The sequence below is a fragment of the Ochotona princeps genome, chromosome X (genome assembly GCF_030435755.1).
Source record: "Ochotona princeps isolate mOchPri1 chromosome X, mOchPri1.hap1, whole genome shotgun sequence".
Classification (NCBI taxonomy): domain Eukaryota; kingdom Metazoa; phylum Chordata; class Mammalia; order Lagomorpha; family Ochotonidae; genus Ochotona; species Ochotona princeps.
The window spans coordinates 91,840,242-91,858,966 of record NC_080865.1 but is presented as its reverse complement, the minus strand read 5'-3'; the positions used below and the strand labels follow the sequence as shown (position 1 = coordinate 91,858,966).

At 42.5% G+C, this 18,725-nt stretch overlaps 1 protein-coding gene across 1 annotated transcript in view; it reads left to right on the top strand.

The window, feature by feature from the left end:
* GPC4 (glypican 4) overlaps window positions 1–18,410 on the top strand; it is a 112,182-nt gene extending 93,772 nt beyond the window's left edge. Inside the window, exons 5-10 of the mRNA XM_058658866.1 lie at window positions 9,973–10,138; window positions 14,828–14,958; window positions 15,048–15,194; window positions 15,785–15,921; window positions 16,801–16,976; window positions 17,063–18,410. Of these exons, the coding sequence (XP_058514849.1) occupies window positions 9,973–10,138; window positions 14,828–14,958; window positions 15,048–15,194; window positions 15,785–15,921; window positions 16,801–16,976; window positions 17,063–17,265 (960 nt within the window). The 3' untranslated portion in view covers window positions 17,266–18,410. The remainder of the gene's footprint in view (window positions 1–9,972; window positions 10,139–14,827; window positions 14,959–15,047; window positions 15,195–15,784; window positions 15,922–16,800; window positions 16,977–17,062) is intronic.
* The last annotated feature ends 315 nt before the right edge of the window (window positions 18,411–18,725 follow it).

The window sequence follows — 18,725 nt, the reverse complement described above, 5'->3', positions numbered from 1 at the left end:
ACAAGGAAGTGATTTAGACAAGACATAGAGGTTAGACCATTGGAAGCAAGAAGGCTTGCCTTTGTTGCCATCGCCTTACTTTATCTCCCAGCATGGGGGCGGGGCAGAGCAGTTCTAGCTTCACTGTACTGCATTCTCAACATTGTTCTCAGAATTAACTGTGGAAAATCAGCAACCTAAATGTGATATTTAAGAGTCAGGCACCCTCATTTACACAGTAAGGAGCATATAATATAATGTAAAGTGGGCACAAATACAATCTAATGTTGATTTTGGTGGGAATTTGTGTTAAAAGCAAAGATGTGTTAAGTTCTTGCAGAAAGCTGCTTTCCAGATATAACCTAACCCTCAGGATTGTGTGTGTGTGTGTGTAAAATCGATCTCTATTCTGGGGCAGATATTTTTAACGATTATTAAGCTGCTTGAGTCACAATTTACAGGACAGTAGTGTAGGAAAGACAACAAGTGATCTGGTATCAAAACCATGTTTCAAATTGAGCATGTTGGGTCTGGCACAATAGCCTAGACTTGCATGAGCCAGGATCCCATATGGCTGCTGTTTCGTATCCTGACTGCTCCACTTCCCATCCAGCTCTCTGCTTGTGGCCTGGGAAAGCAGTGGAGGATGGCCCAAAGCATGGAGACCCAGAAGAGGCTCCTGGCTTCAGATTGGCTCAGCTCTGGCCATTTGGCCACTTGGGGAGTGAACCAGCGGATGGAAGATATTTCTCCCTGTTTCTACTTCTCTCTGTAAATCTGACTTTCCAATGAAAATGAAGTAGTAAAACTAAAAAAAAATTTAAAAAGAAAATGAGTTAGTAAATCTTAAAAAGAAATTAAACATGTTGACAAATCTATGAGTTTGGGTACTCAAAACAATGTGGTTTTTATACCTATGGGTTGCCACCCCTCCTAATACCTGCCCCTGTGCTGGAACAAGGACAGCCCAAGCAGTGAACATATCTTCTTTGGGTGCTCAATAAAATTAATTGCCTTGGACTTGAAAAAAGACATCTCAGAGTATGGAGCATATTTCCTCATTGAAGAGAGCCAGTACACTCACTCAGTCTACAAAGAGGGCCTTTAAAGTCAAGTTCGAAGTACATCTAGGTCTCAGGGATGATTGCGTGACTCAGTCAGGGATGTTCCCACTTTCTCTTTTATGAGTGGCTGCCCTGCTCTTCTAGCTTGCTTTCGCAACGGACAAGATGGGATGCAGTTGGAAGCTGAGCAGTGGTTTGATCACAGTAAGCCTTTGAAAAGCTATTAGCACCAGCAAGCGGAACTGACTTCCCAAGAAAGGCACTTCTTAGCTGAACTAGACTTGCCTGGCTTGAGTTTTTTGGAACCCCAAAAGCCAGTGATTTCAACTTTGTTTGTTGAGCTTCACAACTTCATAAAAGCCCTCTTAACTAGTAACAGCTGGTGCAAGAATACCCTGGTGCTACATATCTTTGTATTACTTATTCCGTCTTTATTTGTCATGGTTCATGATACATTTCTTATTTACCTGCTTGTAGCAGCACTTTTGCCTGGAAGGGCAAATCTGTTGTGGTCTTTCAGAAATGCACAAGTGGTTACATGCACCATGAAAATTAATAGCTCCTATGCCAAAGAGAGTTGCATTCTCATGGTTTCAATTAACACTGACATAATGGGACTACGTCTACACCCCCACCCTGAACTGCACAGGCTATAATTAGAAATCATTGCCTTAACATTGTGATGTCTAAATGACTGTCCTGCCTTGAAAACAATTTCTGTTGCTCCCCCTTCATTTCTGTGTGTCATGCCCCAGCACTTACAAGACTACTAAAAATTATTTTGCCAGTTCTCCCACATGCAATGTTTAAAAGCAGTTCATCCAAAAAAGCTTTTAAGAAGCAACATGCCAATATTAATATTATTCTCCACTCACAATTTTAAAGAATAGAATGGTAAAGGAGAAGGTGGGTCCAGAAGCTATAGAAGGATGGGCATACATAGTAGGTACGTAGGAGATGTCAAAGGCTGCATGAATTGAAATTATGTACTCAAAAGAAAATTCAGGCTTTTATTCAGAGGGGCTTAATAGGAGAGGTCTTTGAAATGTTTATAGAAAGCATGTATTATCAAACTGCATGCATTCAAAAACATGTAGTATAATATTTAATCGATATCTTTTAATCAGTGTGTGTGTGAGAGAGAGGGAACTTGACAAAATACTCTCATCCAATATTGCTTTAAATTCTATGTCCTGACCCTAATGGTTTTAAAAACAAGACATACTTTCAAGTATTTCTGTAGGTTGAATTCCATCCTACAGCATTTCTGTCAGTATTTCTGAACGAATCCTAGCTTATCCTACATGTCTTGTCATGCCTTTGAAATTCTGTTATCAGAAGAAAACGTTGGAGTCTTCTCATCCTTTGTGTATGAGTATTGAATTCAACATTAGTTAGGAAATTATTGAATAAACTTTTGTCATATCTCCACAGCAAGTGTCGGTGTCCTATCTCTGACCACAAATTTGGGGAATATTTTCCATTCTTTTTATTGAGTGCTTATGTTACCAAGCAACAGATAAAAATCTAGACTTTTCTGTTTGGTACTCTCGGCTGGGGGAAAAAAAAGCTGCAACAAATGTATTTTAGAAGCTGGAATAAACTAAAATCATGTTGACTGCCATCGCTGTAATGTGGCTTAAGGCTCATTCTGAATTACTGAAATGAAATCCAGGCTGCGTGAAGACTTCTCCAGCATTTTTCTTTTTTCAGGCTGCTTGCAGTAGTTTTTAATGTGGTGTTTGGAAAATGCAGGTTATTGGGTAGAAAGCCTGAATGTGTATTCAAAGAGGCTTTTCTGCAAGACTTTTTCTGCGAAGGCTTTTAATGCAAGACATGGCATGCAGATGTCCTGTGGAATGTATATCCTAAGGAAAGCAGCCATGAGGCGAGTTTGAAAAGTCTTAAATAAGTTAAAAGGGATATGAAGAGTCTTCCTACAGTGACTTTTACACCAAACATAGACTGGATCCTAAAATCTGAAATTTGAAGCCACCCCTTAGAGTTACCTTAACGTCTTAGAAAGACCTTGCTGAATGAGGAAGGATTTTATATAAAGCTTAGAAATTATTAATGAAACGTTGTTAAGGGTTGGTAATTCAGACTGATACTGATATTTTTGTTGACACAGAGTCCTTCAGTCTAGAGGAGGATGGCCCTGTTCCATCATCCCTAACCTTCATCAAACAAATCCAACATTCTCATTCTTGGCATAAATAACATTGACACCCATTTCTTCGATAAGTCATGCTCCCCTTTCTAGTAAGAATTGGTCATCTCTGTGACATTTTTGTTGTAGTACTTGCAAAATTTTAAGACTTTGGCTTAAAAGTACTTCTTTCTGTTGTTTTTATTCCAGTAAACTCTTCTATCTATATGTCCAGCATTGAAATTGAAAGAGAAATTTATTTTTGTACAAAAATGATTGAAATCTATGTGTGGAGTGCTTAAAAAGTTCATACAAGATACATAATATGAAGAAACTATACATTTACTTAAAACCTTTTCACTTAGCTCTTTAATTCCATTTGTTTGAAATATTTATTATCATTTTATGATATAGTTCTATAAACCTTGAGATTTTCCCTCCCCACCCCCACTGAGTTCCCCTATATTATTACTATAGTATAGTTCTTCATACACAGTCATATGTCCATCATTGCAGGCATGGACAATGGCAGAGAGTCCAGCATCCTATTGTCAAGATATAGTAAACAGTTTCATTGTAAGTCCATCTTTGTCTGGAAGTAGAGATGCATACTACATTATATCCTCACATCTGGATATGATAGTCTCCATTACACAGTTACCATACATCCCCCTAAATGAAAAGCCACAATACAAAATCAACAGCAGGAAGAAAAATAGAAGTTTACAATATCATTAAATTCTCCAGAGGTCTTGATAGTTCAACAGTCCTGAATTGCTGTTGATCCTACCACTGCAATCACGATGAAATCTCTCCAGAATCCACTGGCTCACGGTCCACATTAGAGTCTCCATCTGCCCAGATATTCACTACCAACACTTGGTTGGAGTAGTTGATCAATTTGTTCTATCCTCCATATTCTGCCATGGTACCAGGTGTCCTATGGAGGCTCCAATGTACTGCCGTATTCTCCATGTGCATTTGGATATGCTGTCCACTGCTCTGTCTAAGCCACTGAGGATGCCCAGCTCTGACACATGCACTCCACGGTTAGACCATGGAACCTGCAGTTCTCTCCATGGTTGTTGGGGTTCTGAGTCCAGTGGTTCAGCTGGTAGGGAATTGCCAAAGAAACTTCATCTAAGGCCATTTTTGAAGTACTCTTACATCTATAGTAAAACTTAATTTGTAAATTAGGAATAGTAAGAGATGACTAAGAATAACAAAAAATAAACTAGGAAAAGGGAAACAATATGGTAATCCAATTGTTGGTGTTATTATTCTTGCACTTTGTCACCATCATTACATGAGGTATAGGTTATTTGAACACATGCACAATAGCATGGCAGTCACAGTCCACCCAAGTAATCAGGGTGGCTGCTGAGTAGCTGATGGAATAGTAATAGACAGCGTGGAAATACTGGACAACGTTTGATTTATTGTCCTGGATTGGAACTCTGGTTGGCTACAGTTAACAGAAACCTAGGATAATGGGGACTCTTGTGGGTTTTTCTCCCAGATACCTGTAGCAAATTATACATAATGCTGAATCAGTAAGTCACTAATTGTTTTATCAAACAACAGTCTTCCTGAGTGTCTAGTGCGATGCTGGCCTTGGAAGAACTCTTGCATGCTGATGTCTAACCTCCAGCATAAAATCGAGCTACTTCAGGCAGTAGACTTTGAAAACTACAAACTGGCCTCAGCAGACATCTAGCCCCATAGCTCAGTGTTCTGTGTGTAGGGATGCCATTCTGTGTGTAGGGAGGTAAGAAGAAGGACCAGAACCATGTGCTACCCTTAAGGAAGTCAAGTGCACATATTTTAGACCCACACTGATGGATTTACATCTTTACTGTTTTACTGAAAGCCTTTATGCAAGTCCCTTCATCTCTGGGCATGTTTCCTCATCTGTCAGATGCGATGCTCATATCTTGCGTGATCAAGGCTCAGTATATGTAAAGAACTCAGGGCAGAGCTGAACATATATTAAACACTGTATGTACATGGAGCTTACAGATCATTACAGCCTATCAGCAGGAATGGCTTATAGAATAGAATATTGTTCTCTTTGGAATCCCAACAGTAAGGCTCTGGTGACTATGATACTGTAAGAACCAATTATGTACTTTTCTCTCTGAGACCATTAAACCAATGTTTGTGTTCAAAGAGGAAAGGAAAGCGTATACAGGCACTCCCATCCCCCACACCCTTTTATATTCTATCTTAATATGATATTGAGAAATAATGAAAATGTGACTTTTTGAAAAGCAGTCATCATGCCCACTCCACTCCTATCCACCTGGACTGATCAGATTCTTCTAAATAAAAGAACAGCCATCAAATATTAGTGCAGAACAATCACCAGAAGTAATAAATTGAGCATTTTAAGTGGTATGCCATACCATGGAGAACAAATATATAACCGAGGATCAAAGGAAAACTTTGGTATATAGCTAGCCCACTTTGTGAATTGCCTTGTGACATGATCTACCACTTGGGCTTTGGTCTTCCAGAAGAAATCTACGTGGTTAAGGTTTTGGTGACTCAAAAGAAGTAACTGATTTTTATAGCCACTAAAAGGTAGAATGTGAATGAACTTGAATTTGTGTTTAAAAATGAAAGGTCCAGAATGAAGAACGATTTAGCCAACTGTTGCATTTGCTTGTGAGTTTAACATGTGTCCCTGGTAGTGTGGAGGAAACACTGGGAACTTTTGAAGGAGGCCTAGCATTGCTTGATGTTTTGCTGTTGGGAGCAAGGCTGTCCTTGGGTCAGGAGAGCAGAGTGTAGAGTAGGTCCTGGGCATCTTCAGTCTATTCTCCAGAGTTTGGTTAGGTCAGTGATAGTGGGACCCCCAAACCTGTGAGATTCTAGCATTGTTGACACCTCTCCTGGGCTGCTGAGGCACTGCGGGGATTCCTGTCTGTCTCTGTACAGACTGCATACATAAAAAATTTACCATTTTTTCTACTAAGGTCTCATTACACACAAGGAATTTGCTTTGCAGATTCTGAGTTCCCTTCCTATGAAATGATGCGTGGTAGTCTGATGAGTGGCTGGGCAATGTAAGACAGATTTATGTCCAACTTTGGTATTTCACATGTGTCTTTTCATCCCGCTGTTCTTACTGTTCCTGCATCTCTTAAGTCCCTAGCATTTTGCACAGTGTTTCCCTAACATGCTATAGCTGCGTTCCTTGTGATCATTTTACTTGTTGTACAACACATCATGTGCAGAGCCCAAGTCAGTACTTAGCCAAAGAATGAAATGGAAAACTCTGCCAAACCAAGCTTCATAATCTTTTCAAGCAATATTCTGTGTCATTTAGTTTGGTTTCTGTAACACTTGAACCTCCATCACCATGTTATTGGAGAGAGTACTACAAGGTCCACTGCACACATAATAGGGCTTGCTGTTGAACTAAGAATACAATGAATTTCTTGCTAGAGTTATTAAAGAAAAGATAAGAAAGGTTTTATTTGGCAAAGGAACCTTCCTTTTTGAAGGCTTACTTGGAAGGCAGAGTGACATGGAAGGAGGGAGAGAGGGAGGAAGGTTTTTCATCCACTGATTCTCTCCTCAGATGGGTACAGCAGATGGGCCGGGCCAGAAGGAAACCAGGAAGTGGCAAATCAGTTTGGGTCTGGTGGCAAAAAAAATTCAAGATTTGGTCCATCTTTTGCTACCTCCTGGGGTGTGAATTAGCAGGAAGCTGGTATCTCATGTGTAACCTGAACTTGAAACCAAGCAGTCCAACATGGCATGTGGGCTTCCACAGCAGCATCTTAAACAGTGCACCAAATGCCCATGCCAATCTTCTTACCCCTTAAACATGACACTAGAACTTGAGGATCTCTAAGGTGCCCTTCCAGTTCTGAGGTTCCCATTTTCCTAGGATGTTGGGTTACTTCGCATCTCCATGCCTGTAGGCTCATTTGTAAAATGAGTGGTGGGCCAGTATCAAAAGCTCTATAATGATCTGTGACTTTAAAGGAGTGCTCTTTTAGCTATCCTGGAGGGCCATTCCTCCAGAGTACTGGTGAGCCAAGCTTTGACTGTACATTAATACATAGTTAGTAGAACTAATTTAATGCCTAGAAAACATTTGGGATTGGTTAAATCAGTGGAAAAATCCTAATCCTTCGTTGAGAATGTTGACTTTAGTGGATACGATTACCATCTTGTTGTTGCATGCTTTTAGGCTAGAGTTGTTTGGGATGAGAGAGAGAAAATGCACACAAATGCATCAGAGAGGAGTCTGACCGTGTTGAGTTCTTCTCCTGACTGCACTAATCCACTGTTCCTGTTCCTAAGGGAACTGTTGATAAGTGGTATCCAGAGTAACACTCCAAGGCAGGTGAAGGTCATTGCCAGGCTGTCCCACATGCCAGCATCTATTCCTTGTGGTGTTTGCTTCGAAATTTTAAGTTTGCAGAACTGGTTAGTACTGCTAGAGAGGAATGCACTAATCCTCTGATACTGAGGAAGGTAGGGCAGACAGAATGAGAAGACAGGAACTTTTAATGAGCCACCATGCTTCTTTCTAATCATGGATGGAAATGAGTGACAAGATATAATCAGTGCTTCTGCACCCAAAGCAAGTCCACAGTATTGAGCCACAAAGATGAAAATAGGTCATATTTCTCTGCACAGGACACATAGCCTACTCTGACTTTAGGCTGTTGTCATCCTTGCTACTTCCCTTCCTCATAGGCTTTTTTTGTTAAGGGTCTATGTATTTATTTGAAGGGCAGCATTAGAGAGAGGCCTTCTTTTGGTTCATTCCCTAAGTGACCACAATGGCTGGAGCTGAGCCAGTCCAAAGGCAGGAGCGAGGAGCTTCATCTGGGTTTCCCACATGAGTGCAATGACTCAAGGATTTGGGACATTTTCTGCTGCTTTCCACAGTGCACCAGCAGAGAACTGGATAGGAAACTGAGCAGCCAGGACTCCAACCAGCACCGGTATGAATTGCCAGACAGACAGGGAGATCTTCCATTCACTAGTTTACTTCCCAAATGCTTGGGACAGCCAGGGTTGGGCCAGGCTGAAGCCAGAAGTCCAGAACTCCATCTGTATCTCTTGAATGAATTGGAAGAGCTTTAGTACTTCGGTTATCACCTGCTAGCTCTCAGGATATATATATATATAACACATATATGCATATCCTGAGTTGTAATTGGGATTGGAATTGGGCCCTCTGAGGTTGGGTGTAGGTGTCTGTTACTTGCTGCGCTGAACACCTACCCCCTTCATGTACTTTTTTTTTTTAAAGATTTTATTATTATTGCTGGCTCTATTATTATTCTGCTGGCTCTGCCTACAAACCTGAGAGGGCCTCCCTAAGAGGCCGTTGAACTTGAACTGGACAAGTGGGATGCTGGACTCTGTATGGTGTAAACTTTTAATTAGGGAATCTCAACGGAACTTGAGCTGTGGTTATGCATCAAGGTGAAGGAATTCATGATGGGGGAAGGGTTTGGGGTGAAGGGGGGGGGGAATCCCAGTACCTATGAAATTGTATCATGCAATGCAATGTAATTAATGAATAAATGAATATTAAAGAAAAAAAATTTAAAAAAAAGATTTTATTATTATTGGAAAGCCGGATATACAGAGGAGGAGAGACAGAGAGGAAGATCTTCCATCCGATGTTTCACTCCCCAAGTGAGCCGCAACGGGCTGGTGTGCGCCGATCCGATGCCGGGAACCAGGAACCTCTTCCAGGTCTCCCACGCAGGTGCAGGGTCCCAAAGCTTTGGGCCGTCCTCAACTGCTTTCCCAGGCCACAAGCAGGGAGCTGGATGGGAAGTGGAGCTGCCGGGATTAGCACCGGCGCCCATATGGGATCCCGGGGCGTTCAAGAAGAGGACTTTAGCCGCTAGGCCACGCCCCCGGGCCCCCCCTTCATGTACTTTTAGCAACTCCGCATGTCCTGCCTTATGGCGTCTCACAGTTTCTGCCTGGTGTTCATACCACACTAAATTCTGGTCCTGTGCACACACCTTTGCCTCAAACAATACTTCCCACAATTGCTCAACCCTATTTTGAGATGCCAGAATATGCCAATCCACTCTGCTATAGTATTGATTTGATTATCCCTGTCTGGGTTGTTCTTCCTCTACTTCTCCAGTTCAATCCAACCCTTTCTCCAAACTCTAACTGTAGTGTCCCCTCTACCATCAAGTGTTCCCGGCTTCAGTCCCTAGAAGTGTTCTAGCTATTCCATGGTTTGACATTCCTCATACTCAACCTTGAAGAATACATCCATTAGTTTTGTTTCTGCCCAGCTCTTGGCACAGAATAAGGGCAGTCATATAATCAGTCAAAGAGAAGATGTGCTTGTGTTCCAGTCTGGCAAAGATAGTGATGCTTGAGGCCACAACAGCTTACCTATGGTTGGCAGGTGAGGGAGCTTCCACTACCATATGTGATAACCTGTTCTGTAAAGTGATTTGTCAGAAGACTTTGCAATAATTGAGTGTGTATATGAGAGAGAGAAAGAGAAATACACCCTGAGAAGTAAGTAAGGAGGAAAAAAAGGTATAAGAGTTTGTATTCTGGTATATTGGGATCTCACTGGCACACACCTTCCCCTTCTCTAAAATCAATCTACTTTACCTCTTCAGGAGGCTGGCTAGGCCTGGTAATCATGATTATTCACAATTCATTGTTAAATGCATGAGCAAGCCTTCAATGTCAACCTGATAGACTTGATTTTCCATGTGTATTTCAGCTCCATCACCACTGTCTTTTTTTTCCCCCATTGCACATTAGGTAAATCCCACAACCCCATGTACCCACGCCCTGTTGAAGATGATCTACTGCCCCCACTGCCGGGGTCTGGTGACCGTGAAGCCCTGTTACAACTACTGCTCGAACATCATGAGAGGCTGTTTGGCCAACCAAGGGGATCTCGATTTGGAGTGGAACAATTTCATAGGTGAGCTCTAGCAGTGAACATATTGGTATTGCTGGAGACAGCTCCACTCCCAGCAACAAGGAATGCTGTAATTGCTCACTGTGAGCTTTCTGTTCATGACATTAGTCATTTAGTGTTTGCAAACCAGCTACTGTTGGCATTTCTGGAGATAATATGCATACAGTGACTAACAAATTTTAAAAACAAGAAAGTGCCTTTTTGATCTTTTTCCCCAAAAGGTCAATTTGAGTTATGCATCTCGGGCTTGGTTCCACGTACAATGAGGAGTACAGCCTTCAGGGAGCTGTGAAAGCAGCTTCAAACATGTTCTATTACTCTGCAACCAAATCTCCCACAGACCAGCCAGATAGCAATCTGTTATGTGGACCAGGTGCAATCCAACTGTGGAAGTTTAGGAATTCTGTTTGTGTAGAGGATTTAGCCAAAGCAGACTGCTCTGGTAAGAATGGAAGGAATTTGGTCCTGATAACTCTAAATATTTCTATGTCTACCACCTAGAAAAACACTACTGGATTTGAGACAGTAGTGTAAATTGACTGGCCAGTTTTGGAGACAGTTAACGATGATGGGGGAGGCAACAACAAATAAAGAATCATATAAATGTCCCACCATCAGCTTCCTTGATGTCTTCTTAGCAAATCTAATTACTTGTGAGACATTAGGGAGCTTCTGGTGCTGAGTGGTCACGGTCCTGTGCTCAGGTACCAACAGTGCACACTGGTTCCCCTTTTCCCCACCCCAGTCACATTTACATAACTGCAAAATTTGAGTGTCTTTATAAGCACCTATTTTTCACTTATTTGTTCATATCATGGGAACATGCATGCAATTTGCTGGACTTTTTTTTTTTTAACACTGATGTGGGGGGGGGGGTGTTGGGGAATGCTTTTTAGTCTGCATGAGAGCTAATTATCATATTAACTCTGTTTGAAAGTGCATCAATAAATTGGCTCCAACAGATTCCTAAGAACATTGACACAGGGGGGGAAAGATGTGAATATTAAGCACTTCAGCACAATTGTAGCCTAAATAGCTCAAAGCTAGAAGACCTGGGGAAAACAAAACAAAACAAAACAAAAAAACCTCTTTTGCGCACAGTAAAGCAGAATCCAACAAAAGAGAAGGCATAAGACCAGCAAAGACACACAGGCACAAATGGCACATCATGCTCCGAATGAAGCCAGGGGAGGAACTGCTGTTCACAATTTCTTTTTCCTGGAAGTAAAAGCTCGTGACATTTCTAGATCAAAACTTGATGTCTGTCTCTGTCTCTGTGTCTCTCTTTAATCCTACCCTTGTCTCCACACCAAATGTCAAGTTTGAAATTCACTTCTGCTAAATAGAGGTTTTATGCAAAGTTGGTGAGCCCTTTAACTTTTGCCTGGGATGTGCTCTCTCTCCAACCAAAATAGTAAAATTTGCCATATCTACCCAAAATGTGATAGTGATGCTGTATTCCAGCTTTGCTACAAAGACATCAGGCATAAAACGCAGAGGGGCATACCCACTGAACTCTTTGTTGTTCATGTTTCCGGCAAAAACTGTCCCTCAAGTCCTCATATTCTTGTCTTAGCATACTAATTTTTCTTATGTATTATTTTTTTCCAGAGTTCACAGGTCCCTGTAAATCAGAACCCTGTTCTGGCTTACTTCATTAGTGTTTGCATCTATTTACTCTGAATCCAGACCTTTAGTTGCTGTTGTTTTTGTTTTGTGTTGTGAAATTACATTTGTTGTCTTGCAAAAACATAATTCAAACCAAATGGTAAGTGATAGGATTTCTGAATCGAATTTCCCCCCAACTATTTTAAACGATACTTTTTGGAGGGAGGAGGTTATATAATTGTAGCAAAACTTCCCTTTTAGCTGGCATGCTATTCTTTATTTCTAGTAAGCTTATATAAAAGACAGGCCATAATGGACATTGTTAATCTGCAGTGCTTTTTCATGAATTTTTCACAAGGGTTTAATTAATCTGCTCTGTGGTTGCAGAATTCAGTCCCAATTTACATGCCTCTGCTGTAGATTCTTTTTTCTCCTCTCTGTCTCTTCCTTTGCAAAGAATTTTTCTTTTTCCCTTTAAATGACTGCAGTTAATGAATGGTCAAGGTCTTTTTTTTTTTTTTTTTTTTTTTTTTTTTTTTGCCCCACTTCTTTAAATCAGTTCTTGGGGTTAAGTCGGGAAACTGCCTTTTGTTCTTCCAGTCAGGTCGTGCGGCTGAAGATGTGGGCTTCTGATTATTGGCGGCACAAAGCAGGAGTCCCTTTCCCTAGTGAGAGGGGAAGGCTTTGTTGCTGTGGGCCATGGGGAGCCATTCAATGCTTAGGATGCTGAGTGCTGGAATCCTGCAGGAGGATGCAGCCTCTACAAGCCAGAGGATGGGTTTTGCAAGTCTGCCTTCTTGCTGCCCAGCCCTGCTTTGTGTCCTCTGAACTGCACCTGCAGACTGCCAGGAATGCTCACCTCTTAGTACAAAGGGAAATCCTGTCCATCTTTATCTGGAGGAATTCAAGGAGTTGAAACACCTTGGAGCTCAGCTTTGTAGGAGAGACCGGGTACATGAAACCTTCAGTTCGAAAACACTTCAAAAAGTTCTCAGAAAAAAGATTATGTTTATGTTTCTGCAAAAATCTTGGAAATCCATGCATAATTTTGTCACAAGCCAAGCTTTCCATGAAGTTTTGTTTTAATCCCTCACATACTTGAATTTCAGAATATTTTTGCATCAAATAAATTTATCTTTTAATTACATTTTTCACACTATGTATTTCTTTCATAAATCAACCTTGCCACCTCCCCCCACTCCCCTCCCCCCCCAAAAAAAGTATCTAGAGAATCTCAAGTTCGATAATCAGGTGCAACTTTTTTCCCATCCCATGCTGTGGCTGCATTAACTTTCATGTGAGTCATCACCAAACCGATTAATGTCACATGTTGCTGCCAATGGGCATTCAGTATTGGGGCCACGGATCGGGACACCAGCCAGTTCCTGGCAGGACACGAGAGCCATTTAAACAGCATGCTAATAATAAGAGGACTAGTGACTTCAGTCGACAAGCAGAAAACCACAACATGCAAGCCAGAATCTTTGGATTTGGCCTAGGGCTTCTTATCAGGAAGAGGAATAATGAGTGATGGCCAGTCAGGATTTGTCCTGGGGTTCTGGGCAGCTTTGACTCCCAGACCAGGGGCTGCAGGCCGAATGCATCTTCAGTCGCATTCTTCAGCCGCGCAACACGCAACGCCATGGCACCGGCCCCAACAAAGGCCCGGCTCCACTCTCCATTCCCAGGCCCTTGTGGATGACGGGCTGGCTCACAGTTTACAAAGACGCCAAACAGCCAGAAGAATCTGGGTTTATGTTTCCTTTCAGGCTTTCCCAAACACATCAGTGATCTGGCCTTTCCTGGCCACTAGGGGAATAAGTAGTTACAAAATGCACTGCTTTTTTCCTGTTTAAACCTCTGCATTTTGGATGTTTATTAACTGTCTATTCACAATATTTTTATTTGGAACAAGCGATTTCTTCTCGGCTTATGAAGGAATGTGCTTTCTCTACATTACAACCCTGATTGCTATGACAATGATGAACACATTGAAGTTGTGCTCCACTTGTTTATAAAAGTCTCCTTATGCTAGCACATCAAAAGCAGTTTTTTCTCTCTTCTAATACAATGGTATATCCATGCTGTCAGCCTTTACTTAGAGGTTAGAAGTGTTGCTTTATTGGTGCTTACCGCAATGCAATCTGAAACTTCATTTGTTATTACTTTCCAAAAAAAATTGCATTGCATCGACATCTATGGGGGGCGGGTTGGTGACACTGGAATTGTAGTTTAGAGAAATGACCCCAAGGTTGCAAATGTTGGGTAGCATTTGTTGTAGGTTGAAGGTGAAAGGTTGATGGCCAAACTGTTTCATTGATATGCTGATGTTCAAACTGTTTTCCCCTGGAAAGTTTAGGTGGATGCTCAGTTGGCATGCAGGAAGTCACTAGTACAGAATGAGGAAGCAAATGACTTGGAAACTTATCATGACCAAATAAATCTTCCTTTTTCTCCTTGGGAATTTTTGTTTTCCAGTTCTTACTGATTTTCCATGATAGGTATCAGGTGTGAGCACCAATTCATAGACACCCAACAAACAAGCAAGAAACAAGTACAGCGTAACTTGTGCAACTTTGTATTCCGTTTGGAAAGTCATCAGGATTCCTAGGAATGCTTTCATATGTCTTTCCCAACCGTGCACGCAGGGACCTGACAGGTCCCATGGGAGAAAACAATGACGGCAAGGAATTGGTAGGCCAGGATTTTAACCCATTTCTATTTTTGACCAAAAAAGTGACCAAAAAGTTGTGGCAAATTCTCTGGGAGAAGTGACATGTTAGACTGCCTCTGGCCTTATCCAGTGACAGCCACTGACGTGAGAAGGAATGGAGGATGTACGCAATGAGAGATTCCCGATTGGGTTTCTGGCTGTAGAACAAAGGCCATTTCACCCTTTAGAGGTCTAAGTGATACCCAGTGACTAGATAGGAAAGGGTGAATTAATTAGGATGCTTGCCTTCCATTCTTCCCCTCGCCGCATCCCACACAGGAAACAGAAGAAAATTGCTAGACTGTTTACCCCAGGCTGAACTCACCATTTCCTTTTCCTGCTGTGTCGTATTTGTCCACACCCCCCATTAGATGCGATGCTCATGGTGGCGGAGAGACTGGAGGGTCCTTTCAACATTGAGTCCGTCATGGACCCCATCGATGTCAAGATCTCCGATGCCATTATGAACATGCAGGAGAACAGTGTGCAGGTGTCACAGAAGGTAATGCAGCCAGACACAGGGAAGGGGAGCCAGAAGCTTCTGCTCCGTCATGTGACTACCCTCACGTGACTGGGCTTACTCTGCTGCAGGTATTCCAGGGCTGTGGACCCCCCAAGCCCCTGCCAGTGGGACGGATTTCTCGTTCCATCTCTGAAAGTACGTTCAGCGCTCGTTTCCGACCCTATCACCCTGAGGAACGCCCGACCACAGCGGCTGGCACCAGTCTGGACCGCCTGGTGAGCACTCTGACAGCATGGCTGTGTTTCAGCACTGAGAACTGAGAATATTTGCTCAAAATGGACGGCTTACAAGCATGGGTCTTTAAGGTGTAACTGTTTTGGTAAATCGGTGTTGCCCGTTTGCTGGTTCAGGAGGTTCTTACCCAAACATGCAAATGGGATACACAGGCTCTTGCCTGAAAACTTTAGTTCCCACTGGGTATTTCCTGAGCATCTACTATGTGCTTATCATGAGGCCAGGAACAGGGTGGCTTGGATATATAGGGTGTGCCTTGGTTTCCCCAAAGGCCCCATCAGAGAGGGAGAAGAACATTTCAAGCTTGCTAGCCTAAAGTGACAGAAGCAGTAGATCCTAAGATGGATGGAGAGTAAGGGGACACAGGCAAGGGACAACAAGTGCACATATTGGAGGACACGTGGAGGAGGGCACCCCAGGGAAATGAAATGGGCTGGGTGGGCCAGAGGACCAGGGACAGGCAGAGTTCTCAGAGTAGATGCTCCAGATAGGCAACAGCTGTCTGAAAGGCACATACACAGGTAGTTTGGTGGTGTTGGCCATGGGTGGTTTAAAATGGTGTCTTCCTTAGGTGACAGACGTCAAGGAGAAACTGAAGCAGGCCAAGAAGTTCTGGTCTTCTCTTCCGAGCAATGTTTGCAATGATGAAAGGATGGCTGCGGGAAATGGCAACGAGGAGGACTGTTGGAATGGCAGAGGCAAAAGCAGGTTTGCTGCCACCAGCGAGCGGGCTTGCTGTGCCTCCCTTTCCAGCTGCCCGGGCGAGTGTTCTCTGCCAACAGTTCAGAGAAATCCTCAGTCCCCAACTACAGATGGAGGTTTTCTAGAATGGGCTTTGCTACAGGAACATGAGCAGGCACCGGAGTTGGCTGGGTCAGGGCTGTGCCTGACAAGAACAGGGCAGGGCTGTTTAAACTACCAGCTATCAGATGTTTGCCTTCCCTTGCCTGATCCCCCTTCCTTTCCCTAGTCAATAACTGATACAGGTATCCATTCTTGAATGAGAGCATTTTACTTTAACCGCCCCCCCACACACACACACAGCTCCACAAAAGGAATGGTTTTCCAAAAACCATGATGGTCAAATGCAAAAATAGGACATATGCCCAGAAGAGGAAAAGATTAGGGTTTGTTAAGAAGTTCAATTAGGGGCTGGCACTGTGGCACAACAGGTTAAGCTACCACCTGTAATGCTGGGATTCTCTATGAGTGCAGGTTCGAGAGCTGGCTGCTCCACTTCAATTCAGTTCCCTTCTAATGGCCTGGGAAGGCAGTAGAAGGTGTGTCAGGTGATTGGTTGGGAGACTGAGAGACCTGGATGAAACCTCTAGCTCCTGGCCTTTGGCTTGGGCCTGGCCCAACTCCAGCCATTTGCAGGAGTGAACAGCAATTGGAAGATTGCTCTCACTCTTTTCTTGCTCACTATCTCTCAGTAACTCTGCCTTCCACATAAATACTTAGATCTCTAAAAGTTTTCCTTGTTTTCCATTTAGTTGTGCCCAGTGGAAAGACTAGAATCCAGCAGAAATCTTGGATGATATTCTCTTACTTTGTGCTTTACCTTAATTGGATTGCTTCTCATTCCAGATACCTGTTTGCAGTGACTGGAAATGGATTAGCCAACCAGGGCAATAACCCAGAGGTCCAGGTTGACACCAGCAAACCAGACATACTGATCCTTCGCCAGATCATGGCTCTTCGGGCTATGACCAGTAAAATGAAGAACGCTTACAATGGGAATGATGTGGACTTCTTTGATATCAGTAAGCATTGGTGGTTTTGATATACAAATTATTCTTGAAGATGAGAACAAGTGGAATGAAATCCTGTTCCTTTTTTTATATAATAGGTGATGAAACTAGTGGCGAAGGAAGTGGGAGTGGATGTGAGTATCAACAGTGTCCGTCGGAGCTTGAGTACAATGCCACCGACCATGCTGGCAAGAGTTCTCACGACAAAGCCGACAGCGCTGGCGCCTGTCCTGGCTCACAGCCCTACCTCCTCACTGTCATCTGCATCTTCTTCCTGGTTGTGCAGAGAGAGTGGAGATAATTTTCACACTTTGAGAAAAAGCGTTCATCATCAGAAAGCTGCAAGGCATCAGTTATCACTTTTCTACCATCCCTAGTGACTTTGCTTTTTACATGAATGGACAACGATGTACAGTTTTTACTGTGTGGCCACTGGTTTTAAAAATGCATTCAGTTTGTGGGTAAAAGGAGATTCGTACGTTCAGTTGGTTCCTGCTTCCCCACAGTCATATTCAACGTGGCTAACAATGTAGGTACAGAACTGTAGTTAGTTATGCATTTGTGATTTTATCCACTATGTTGGTTTGTTCTATTTTCATTTTGTTTGTGGGGTTTTTGTTTCTCCAATTACAGTCTCACCTTGTTTCTTACAAGAAAACCAGGGTCCTTTCTTGGCATGTAACATGTACGTATTTCTGAAATATTAAATAGCTGTACAGAAGCAGGTTTTATTTATCATGTTATCTTATTAAAAGAAAAAGCCCAGCAAGCAGCAAAATTTCCATTTATCCCTGTTATTTTAGTTGCCTTATCTGCATAGAAATGGAGGTGATTTGGGGTTTTATTATAATGATGATTATGATTAAGTTAGGAGAGAATATAAAGGTACAAGGAGTCACTTTGTCAGGATGTGAGCATCAACAAAAGCAGCATGGACTTCATCAGTAGCTGGGGATCAGAAGAGACTGCTGACTGACAGTTGCTGTTGAGTTGAATTCCGTAAGCTGAGATCACACATAGATCTGTTTCTTAAGCCTACTTATAGTTAAGAGTGTAACCCATTTTCAAGATAATTCATGATACAGTCTCACTTGAACGATGAGATGTTCAGGAGGTCTCACTTATCACATGGTCACAGTTGGGCTTGGGGGTGATTTTTGTTTTTATATTTTTTGTAACCAGGCAAATTAACAAGCCAATAATCGAATGCCAGTTTTCACATCTACACTGATCATCTTTTAATTTCTGTCCCAGTGACAGCAGCAAGTGGCCTAGCACCTCATTTGGGTCCCCAAGTTACAGTGGTCCAGATGTCAAGCCCAGCCATAGACAGGGTGACTGTCTTGCGGCTAGCCTGAACTGGGGCTGGGCTCAGGGAATAGCTCTCCATACTCGAGCAAAGGGTTTGGTTTTTGGTTTTTGTTCTCTCTTTCTCTCTCTCTCTCTTTTTCTTTGTTCTTTTTGTCTCAGCATGTATATTTACATATGGTTTTGGATCCCAGATTTTTTTCCTGAAGAAAATATAAGGTATCTAATTTGAGTCTTTTTCTTGCCCTGCTGCTTGGATAGAGCAGGTTCACAGGCATGTGCTACTCATCAGTCAAGAAACCCACTTGGAGGAGAGCTAGGTGTCCAGTTTTTTTCATGTGTCTGCATATGGATTATTATTGTCTTTTTGGAGGTTGATGGTGGGAGTTAGGGGAGAAGGTAGAGCCGAGAAGACTACATCAGAGTGGTGGCGCTTAGCCATGTGGGTGAACT